The sequence below is a fragment of the Aulostomus chinensis genome, chromosome 15, assembly GCF_037954235.1.
Source record: "Aulostomus chinensis isolate RoL2024-O1b breed Wild chromosome 15, RoL_Achi_v1.0, whole genome shotgun sequence".
In the NCBI taxonomy this organism is placed as follows: domain Eukaryota; kingdom Metazoa; phylum Chordata; class Actinopteri; order Syngnathiformes; family Aulostomidae; genus Aulostomus; species Aulostomus chinensis.
The window spans coordinates 9,452,131-9,461,369 of NC_141334.1; the positions used below are offsets into that span (position 1 = coordinate 9,452,131).

Genomic DNA, 9,239 nt, shown 5'->3' on the forward strand with positions numbered 1-9,239 from the left:
AGTGCGTGATGTTAGTTTTGTGTTCTTGTGAAGAGTTTTTTCAGGTTATCCTTGAGTCCCGGTGGATGTTTGCCAAACTTGGTTAAATACCTTCGTTCCTGAGATGCTGTCCAGTCTTCACTAGAATGGAAAAGGCAGATGAACAGTTCTGCTCACCCTCCACCACTGTTGGATTTCTCCAAAAATGGAATCTATTACTGATCCTTTAAAAAGTAAAATGCCAACTTATAACAGTATGCATGATGCTACGTTCTACCCCACAAATAGAATGTGAATTACAGCTTCAAACTCACCATCTTTACCCCTTTGTGCCAGTGACAGGAGGCATGATGTGTTCACACTGTTTTTATGTTGCATTGTTCTTGAAGCAATATCTCAGGAACAACTTCAGAGAATTTCTTCAAATGTTCCCTCGGATTCAGAGATGAGCTGGAGAGATTTTGCCGATTAAAGTTAAAGTTCAGCATTGTGGAAGTTGAAGTTCTAATTCATAAGAAGACCAGATGGTTCTCAGGTTTAGCTGCACTGCTGGAAGAAGCAGCCCTCAGGGGACCAGAGCAAGGTGGAAAACAAAGGGAGTGCCACTTCAACTGTCACCTGACTGGACTCTCCACTGTCATTTGAGCTGTTGTCTACACACACACACACACACACACACACACACACACATGCTGGTATGGACAAACAGTTTCACTTTCAACTGCAATCCAAACTTCGAGTCCTGTATGTGAATTGCAGTGTCTGCGTAACAGCGATGTATCACTGTTAGGCATTAATCGAAACAGTTCCAATAAAAAATGTTAATATCATTACAGTTATTGCCCAAAATTGACTCTAATATTATCCTGATTAATTTGAGTATTATTTAAATTTTATTTATTTAATCATTACTTTATTAATATGTATGTTTTTCACGAGCAGAAATATTTTATTGATCCCTTAAACGTTACCACAACCCCATGAAGTTAAACCCTCGCCAGTTTTTCTTTTTATTTCATAGCACTTCAATGAAGTCTCTTGTTTTCTTTGCTTATTGCTGTGAGGAGGCTGCTTGTGAGCGTGCTGTAGGCTACATGACTATCATGTACCATACTTAGAGAAAACTACATTCAGAGACGTTTACCTTGATTTTTCTTCCCTTTTTTTAATTTTTAAGAGGACGGAGACAGTATTTGAGGAATTGAGATTTTTCCCTCTTAACTGCTGACTGTCTTGTGTGTTTAAGCGATATGTTGGTTTTCATGCCTCAAAGGGAACAAGTTTAATGTTCCTTCAGAAGTAATTAAACGCGTTCTGAAGGGGAACGTCGCTCAGCGTCTGCCTAGAAGTCATCTTTTGGGCTTTCAACTTGCCGTAGGAAAACAAACATGGCGTCTTCAGGAGACGTCCACGTCCGAATTTGTGCCCAGGAAATTATAAAATATGACCTGGAAATAAAGGCTATCATTCAGGTAACGACTGGGAAAATGTGCCTTATGTCTTGATTAATGTTTTTTTTCCCTGCTTTAGCTCCGTTTGGTAGAAGAATGTAATTCTCACAACAGACGAAACAATGTCCAAGTGAGGCTAACGCTAGCTTATACGTGTCACTAAACCCGCACACCGTGTATGTTCACTGATGCTAATATTAGCCTAACCAACAATGCCGAGCTGAAGCCAATTTGCTGGTCATGTTTGATATAAGTCGGTGTGTGTGTGTGTGTGTGTGTGTGTGTGTGTGTGTGTGTGTGTGTGTGTGTGTGTGTGTTCTTGCACCTGCAGGACATTAGAGATTGCCCTGGTCCTGAGTCTTCTCTCATGGAACTCAACTCTCAGGTCAAAGAGAAGTTCAACCAGCTGAGACTCCGAATCCAGGTCAGACAAGTTCTCATGTGTTGCATCTGATTGATTTCTTCCTGAATCTGACATGTTTATGCCATGTTGTCATTGTTGTTGCTGTTGTTGTCAGGACCTGGATCAGATGGCCAGAGAGCAGGACAGAGAGTCGGACAGACTGGCCATCCAGGCGGAAACGGAGAGCCAGCGAAGGCAAATGATCAGGTGACATGATGTCATCATTCCACCCTTGAATCTTGAATGCCAGTGTCCAGCCACCATTAACCCAGGCCTCTGGGTGACTCACATAACATTTCTCACTTAACAGACACCTCAGTTTTGGTTCTCTGTCACTCTGATTCAATGGGCTGTTGAGAGATGGCGGCCTCCTCTTCTCGTTTCTAGTAACAATAATAATTAATTTTTTTATGTATTCCTAATTATTTTTCTGGTCCTGTTCTTTTTGGATTCCAGTAACCAGACAGCATGGAGGAAAGCTAACCTGGCTTGTAAACTGTCCATAGACAACATGGAGAAGGACGAGCTGCTGCGTGGGCCAGAGACCCAGAGCACCAGACAGAGGTCAGTGTGTTCATTAAACCCCAGCGGATTTATGCGGAAAAAAAAAACTCCTGGGCTGATTTTCAGAAACGTGAGGGAGAAAAAGGAAGTACAAAACAAGTTGGCGGGCAGATCCAGAAATGTCTTTGCCATTGAGAGAAAGGACTTCTTAATTTCTTTTTACTTTTTAATTCATTTTTATTCACATTGTTTGGGCCTGTATAGAAAAATTAAGGAGAAAATTCAAATACTTTTTGAAACATGTGCAAACAACAGTGATGGTTCCTGATAAAGAAGATCGGACTCATTTTTCGGCGGAGGTCTTTACTCCTGAATGTTCTCCTCCTACTGGACTGTCCAACACACTGCTCTGCTAAACTGACAGCAGCCTGGTCTGATATTTGTCTTTTTGTGACAGGAAGGCGACCAAAGAAAGCTTAGTGGAAACCAGCAGCAACATCACGGAGAGTCTGATGTCCATCAGCAGGATGATGTCTGAGCAGGTGAAGCAGAGCGAGGACTGCATCGGCACGCTCGGTGAGAGAAACACGCGTTTGTATGCTTTTGCGGTGGTTGTATCATATTTGTACCAACGGTGAAATCAGTGTACACATACATTATCTTCACTTTCGTCTCCACCTGCTTTGGCATATTTCTCATAACCACCCTTTTCTTCACCGCAGCCACCTCCTCCCGGACAGTACAGGAAACTAACGAGGAGTTTAAGAACATGACCGGAACCATCCACCTGGGAAGGAAACTGATCCTCAAGTACAATCGGCGGGAGTTGACAGACAAGCTGCTGATCTTCCTGGCTCTGGCGCTCTTCTTGGCCACCGTGCTGTACATTCTCAAGAAACGCCTCTTCCCCTTCATTTAACCGGTCGGGTTTTGCTCCTCTTCAAGGAGAATGTTCCAGTTGTTCTTCTCAGCTGGACGTGAAAGGGTGTGACACACCATGGAGCATTGAGACTGGACTGTCACACAGTGGATGTGAGCTTTGAAAGGTTCAGCAGCCAATGGAAGAACACAGAAAGCAGAAAGAGAATCCTGACTAAAACTGACACAATGACCACGTGTACATGACGGCAATACTCTGATATCCGCCCTTATTACTGCCAGAGTGTAAACAGCTTTCTCTATTACCTGAGCCTCAGTCAGGTCACGGGACTGGAAACTAACCCTGGACACGTTGCCAGTCCACCACAGGGTTGTCTAATAGGGACAGAGAACCATTATTTAAAGCCTCCAGTTAACTAAAGAAACTGGAGCACCTGGGGAGAACCCACACGGGCACAGAGAGAACGTGTTCCTCACAGGCTGTCCAGCTGATGGATTTGAACCCGAAACCTCCTTGCCACGAGGCTAATCAATCTGTCAGAAATATTGTCTTAATTCGAATCAGGTCAGTAGTTGTCTTATTGCAGTCCATGTGAACCTAATCATTGAGATTTCACGGAACCACAGAGATGTTAAGCAAGCAGCTGCTTCCAGCAAGCTTGTTCAACCAGGTGTGAGCGCAAACACTGTTACTCTTGTTGGCTGAATGGCTGCCAGAGCCTCGTCTCACAGAAGTCAGCGGCTCCGCGTGACTTTGTGCTCACAGCGTGACGAACTACATCAGTGTAGGTAAGTGTGAACGCCGTCTCATCTCCAACACGCTCACACCTCAGGCTCCGCGTGAGGCGGGTGTGATTGTCTGCACGTTTGGAACATGACAAAATTTGTTTGAAGCATTTCTATGTTTGTTACCGCAGCAACCAAGGTCAGAACTATGTTTACTTTTGTTTTTGAATTACAGAGTGTGTGACTTAGAAGTCATGTGTGTATGTGCTGTTACAGTAATGGAATAGTTTACCGTGTGCCTTCCCTCATTACTGTTCAGCTCTTGGAATACTGGACTAAAATGTGAGTAGCTGAGTTAACTGACTTGAGTCTTAAACTGGGTGTATGCTGAATTTACGTTTGAATAATGTTAGGAGGTGGCAAAATACTCCACATTCGCGTCTGTTCATTTATTACTAGCCATCTCTCTGTCCTGTATTATCATCGTAGTTTATTTAGTTTCAATCAAAATTGCTTATAAATGTATTTTCACAGTAATTCAAATAAAAACTTACAAAACATAGCTTGAAACCTGGGGTGTGTATGACAAAAGAGAACATCAAGAAAACACATATTTATAATATAACTTAAGAGTGCTTCTCCCCTGCAGACTGCACTCGCACCGTCTCCAAGGTTACGTTGGATAGTGTCTCATACTGTATGATGCTTAATATAACATACCTCATAATTAAAAAAAAAAAAACAGTCTTAAATAGTTGGCACACTGACCAGCCCTTTTGACTTTACGTATGTGTGTGTGTGTGTCCTTTGCTGAGGCCACTGTAGTTTACTGTGAGGTAGATTATTGAGTTTCATCCATGTAAATTCGGTTGTAAAGAGAAATATTAACATAAATGCTAAACAGCAATACTACACTGATAAAAGTACTACTTCTATACTAAATCTGTTATTACAATCGGAGTAAGTGCACGTTCTGTGGATCTTCATACAACCTGCCTGCATTGTCTCTAAGACTCCTAAGTGTCTATGAAGACGTCACGTTAGACTCGGCAGACGCGGGGAGCCAAGGGTCGGTTGCATTCCTGTCCTCTGGCGTGGCCCATCTGGTTGGCTGCTGCAGGGGTTCTTCCGCAGTGACTGGTCGGGGCGAGACGGGAGTTGAGGCGGTGATGTGCTGCGGGGCGTCCGGTTGGCTGGGAGAACAGTTGTCGCTGAAGCTGCTGCACAGCGCCCCCCAGTGCTGCTCACACTGACCCTGTAGGCGCCGGCTGACCCACAATCTGACCTCATCGCCACACTTCAACAGGAAGTTCATCAGCTCGACATACGGCCTGGTAGGATACATGAGAAAAAAGCAACGATGTGACACTGTTGTACACTCTTTGTACAAATGTTGGTTGATACACTGATCAGTCCTTCATTTCCCATGATCAGGCCTGTCACGATGACGGTTTTATGGTCGTTCTGTGAGATTGTGTTTTACTTTGCATAAATGTGGTGCATGATAAAGCAAGAAAGACACATCTCATGCGTGCGCGTGTGTGTGCATGTGCGCCCTTCTCTCACCCTGGCGGGAACAACAGGTGGAACTGGACTAAGTTTCCCATGGTGTCCATGTGGTCCCTGAGAGCCAGGCAGAGCTGGTGTTTGGAGTAACACTCTCTCTGGAGCGAGAACACCAGCTCCTTCACCGCTGAACACCGGCGGCTAACACAGCTGAAGCGCTGTCGCAGTCCCAGCGCCATACATCGCAACGCGTCCTTCACAAACGACTTACCCTGAGAGGAAGAGGAAGGGGAGGAAGGCCGGCATTAGTAGGATGTTTCTGGCGTCTCAGTTAGGGAAGGTGTGTGCACTGTTCCATCACAATAGCAAACCTGGCTCTATCACAGCCATTTAAGACTGAAAAGTGATACTGTGTAGGACTTCTCTTAGTGCAGAAAAATCAATGAGTATAACAACTATGTATTTATTCATGTACAATCAGCTGAAACTAAGCATTGGGATTTCTTCAGTAGAGACTGAGCCCTTTCAACCTACGTAAGGAGCTGGTCCAAGCACTGCAGCAGGAGGATTTTAGGTTTGTCTTTATTAAAGCACTCTGATCATTAAATCTGCGAGGGAAGAGAATCTACTCTTGTTTTTCATCCTTTTTCAACTAAAATAATCTAGAATGAGCAGTGGAATTTGAAGAGATGCATTCCCAGTTCATAAACTTTGGTAAACCAAAAGCTGAAGGTATTCACATTTTATTATTATTAATATTTATAGTTATTTTAAGGTGTGTATAGTGTATTTTGCTTTTCAAGTACTCACAAAGACCAGTTTTCCCTCCTGCATCACTTCTTCCGACTCCAAAATGCAGAAAAATACCCACATACTGTACATTTAGCTCGAAGCTAATAGGGCACCACAGCTACCAACGACAAACAACAGCCAAAATGTCTGTTTACAAACTGTCAAGCGCATCATCCGGTATAAACTACATCTTCTTTATCCAGCCGTATGCTCAGTTTACCTAAAACACTTTGAAATTCCAAACAAATTCCAACACCAAACCACCAAATTGTCTTTTAACACACAACAGTTCTAAGGATTATTAATGTTTCCATGGTAACATGTACATTTAACAGACACCTCTCAACCAGACACAGATAAATACCCTCTGTGCACATGAAATTAGACGTTATAGTTCCTCTTCCTCACGCTGGCATCCCTCACTCATACACTTCTATTCCAGTAGACAAGCGGTTCCCTCTCTCATTTCTTAGTTTGTTGTGTAACCAGTGCGAACATGCAAAGCTATACTCTCCTTATACAGAGAGCATTCCTCACAAATTACTGTTGTCGACTGAGGGGATTAAATAAAAAGAACATTACATGTATTTCAATGTGTCATCTAAGCTGGTTCTAAGTTGCTGTTGTCAGTTATTACAAATCAACATTTTTTTGAAACGATGCTGAGTTTGTTTCCGTGTGTGTTTGATGAAGTCGGACTCTTCTCTCCCCCCCCCCCTCCCCCCCCCCCCCCCCCACCTGCGAGTCGAAGCGCCCGGCGTTGTGCAGCAGAGTGAGACAGATGTGGTGCAGCCCTTGGATTTCACAGGAGTTGTTGTTAAAACACTGGAACGTCCCACAGCCGACATCCCCTGAACTCACCAGGCAGCTCTGGATCTCCACTGAGGGTTAGACAAAGACGGACCAGACAGGAGACGTCAACTCATGATCCAAGTCTGACCACCTGGTTCTCTCAATTAAAAACATTGAATCAATTGTTCCTCATCCTATATCCTACCAGATTTGATCAAAATCCATTCAGAACTTTTAAAATTATCATGCTGACAAAAACAAACAATCACTTCACCCATTTTGAGGAGGTAAAAAAATGTTTTTGATTGTGTGTGTGTGAGAAAAAAGTACAAGGGGGTCCTGCATTTGTGCTGTTTTCTCAGTGGTGTCTATGCATGTCACTGTGCCACTTTGTGTGTGTGTGTGTGTGTGAGAGAGAGAGATGGGGGTACTCAAACATTAAACTGGTCATGGTTACTCTGGCCTAGTCCTCTTGTTAAAATGTTGTTAAAACTCTCTCCTATCACAGCCTCTCACGTGGTGCAGGGGGAGGAGAGGAGGGGGAGACGTCAGCCATGGACAAGCACGTCTTTGCTCTGAGGAAAGCAGCACCTGTACTGGACCATCGTTTTGTGAGGAGATGTCTCTGGATGGGAGGATTACTGCTGTAAACCACCATGCATTCTGAACATTGTGACTTGAAAATAAAGCAGTTGCTGCTGCCGTTGCTGGTGTTCTGCCTGCAGGTCAGCTCCTGGTCGGAGGAGCCGTCATGCACAGCTCGGCTGCTACGGAGGGAATGTAGCGGAGCTGCGCATTGAATTTCAGCCAGGGACGGAGCGGGAGAGCTCAGAGGCGCACTCCGGTGCCCTGCAGCCCCGTGACACAGGCGGGGCAACATAGACGATTATTGGACCTTGCAATGCAGATTACTGTTTCATTTTACGAAAAAATGAAGCAGCAGAACTACGTGAGTATAAATGTCTATAGACTTACATGTCAACATTACAGTCAAACTCATAGCAACCCACGTGTCATCAACCGAAGACGCTCCAACCCCAAAGTATAGCAGACAGACCCGAAAACAATGTAACAGTAACACATTTCATGGGGCTCAATGAAAGCTACAATAATTTAATGCAAACTGGACACTTAAATCCACCGAAACCATAGCAACCACAGCAGAAGCATCATCCAGGAGGTGCCTTTTTACTTTTTTAAAGAATGAGACGACCAGAAAGCACACCTGATATTTCCCCAGAGTTCACCTGAACGCGAACAGCAGCTCCCAAAGTTGACCGGGCGGTGCAGCTCACCTGTGCTCTGGAGAGAGAGGCGCCTTTTCGCCGGAGTCACTTGTTTCTCCGGGACGTCATGCAGATCTACGGTCAGCGCTCGAGGGCAGGCCGGGAACAGGAGCAGGACAAGCAGCACCGCGGGTGAGTTCATGTCTGAGACCGAAGCTGCCTGGGTTGCAATTTCTAATGTGCGTGTGTTTGTGTGTGTGTGTGTGTGTGTGTGTGTGGGTGTGGGTGTGGGTGTGGGTGTGTGTGTGTGTGTGTGTGTTGTGGCAGCAGGAGTTTAGCCGCGGATCAGAGGAGTTTCCACTACAGTGTGTAAAAGCGTACATATATAAGAACCGCGCGTGCACGACGGCTGGAGTGAAGGGAACTTGTGCGTCCACCAATCACATCGGAGCCCCGTGCATGCGCGCCGGAGCAAAAAAAAAAGAAAAAAAGTTCGCCATTGACGAGAGAAAAAGCCTGAAAGTTTAACTCGTGTGGAGGGGCGCGAGTGATAAAGTGCTCTTATAAGGTTCTGTTCCCGCGGAGTCGGCGGGGGCACGCGGGGGTCAGCCACTCAAGACATCCACACTCAATTAACCCGCCTGCCAGCCGCGCGCCTGTGTGTTTGACGCCGGCATTCCTCATGTTGTGGGGACATACGGCTCTTAACTGCCACATGGAAGGGGACTCGACACCCACTTTTCGAGACAAAAACCAGGCCTGCAACAACAAGTCCTCGCGTTCAGGGTGAGGACTCGGGTCCTGGCTCGTGTGGCATTCGCAGGGTAAGAATCCCTGAAACCAAGGCGAGCCAGCGTGTCCTCTGAAGCGATGGAAACGCGACTGCGTGTGGGAGAGAGAGCGGGAGAGAGTTTGAGGGTTAGCAGCTGCTTGCTTGGCAAGGAGCCGTGCAGCGAGAAACGTATCTGAAGCACCCAGAGT

At 45.3% G+C, this 9,239-nt stretch overlaps 2 protein-coding genes across 2 annotated transcripts; one reads left to right on the forward strand and one right to left on the reverse strand.

Moving 5' to 3' along the window:
• The first annotated feature begins 1,250 nt into the window (after positions 1–1,250).
• Positions 1,251–8,495, forward strand: bnip1b (BCL2 interacting protein 1b). The gene is made up of 11 exons (XM_086179188.1): positions 1,251–1,451; positions 1,762–1,854; positions 1,949–2,040; positions 2,290–2,397; positions 2,795–2,913; positions 3,060–5,276; positions 5,526–5,788; positions 5,958–6,022; positions 7,009–7,127; positions 7,541–7,981; positions 8,273–8,495. Exons 1-6 carry the CDS (start codon positions 1,368–1,370, stop codon positions 3,254–3,256), a joined length of 693 nt encoding a protein of 230 aa, XP_086035314.1. The 5' UTR covers positions 1,251–1,367; the 3' UTR covers positions 3,257–5,276; positions 5,526–5,788; positions 5,958–6,022; positions 7,009–7,127; positions 7,541–7,981; positions 8,273–8,495.
• On the reverse strand, positions 4,262–9,005 carry LOC147248558 (stanniocalcin-2-like). Its single transcript, XM_086179186.1, has 4 exons — positions 8,328–9,005; positions 6,979–7,121; positions 5,509–5,720; positions 4,262–5,273 (listed from the first exon to the last, which is right to left on the reverse strand). Exons 1-4 carry the CDS (start codon positions 8,458–8,460, stop codon positions 4,967–4,969), a joined length of 795 nt encoding a protein of 264 aa, XP_086035312.1. The 5' UTR covers positions 8,461–9,005; the 3' UTR covers positions 4,262–4,966.
• Between the last annotated feature and the right edge of the window lie 234 nt (positions 9,006–9,239).

Excerpts from the sequence above, each read along its gene's own strand:
- LOC147248558 (XM_086179186.1), bottom strand. The coding sequence starts at position 8,460 with ATGAACTCACCCGCGGTGCTGCTTGTCCTGCTCCTGTTCCCGGCCTGC. Across the intron at positions 7,122-8,327 it reads CCTCTCTCTCCAGAGCACAG|TGGAGATCCAGAGCTGCCTG; the intron begins GTGAGCTGCACC and ends TCTAACCCTCAG. Across the intron at positions 5,721-6,978 it reads CCGGGCGCTTCGACTCGCAG|GGTAAGTCGTTTGTGAAGGA; the intron begins GTGGGGGGGGGG and ends TCTTCCTCTCAG.
- bnip1b (XM_086179188.1), top strand. The coding sequence starts at position 1,368 with ATGGCGTCTTCAGGAGACGTCCACGTCCGAATTTGTGCCCAGGAAATT. Across the intron at positions 1,452-1,761 it reads AAATAAAGGCTATCATTCAG|GACATTAGAGATTGCCCTGG; the intron begins GTAACGACTGGG and ends TTGCACCTGCAG. Across the intron at positions 2,398-2,794 it reads ACCCAGAGCACCAGACAGAG|GAAGGCGACCAAAGAAAGCT; the intron begins GTCAGTGTGTTC and ends TTTTTGTGACAG.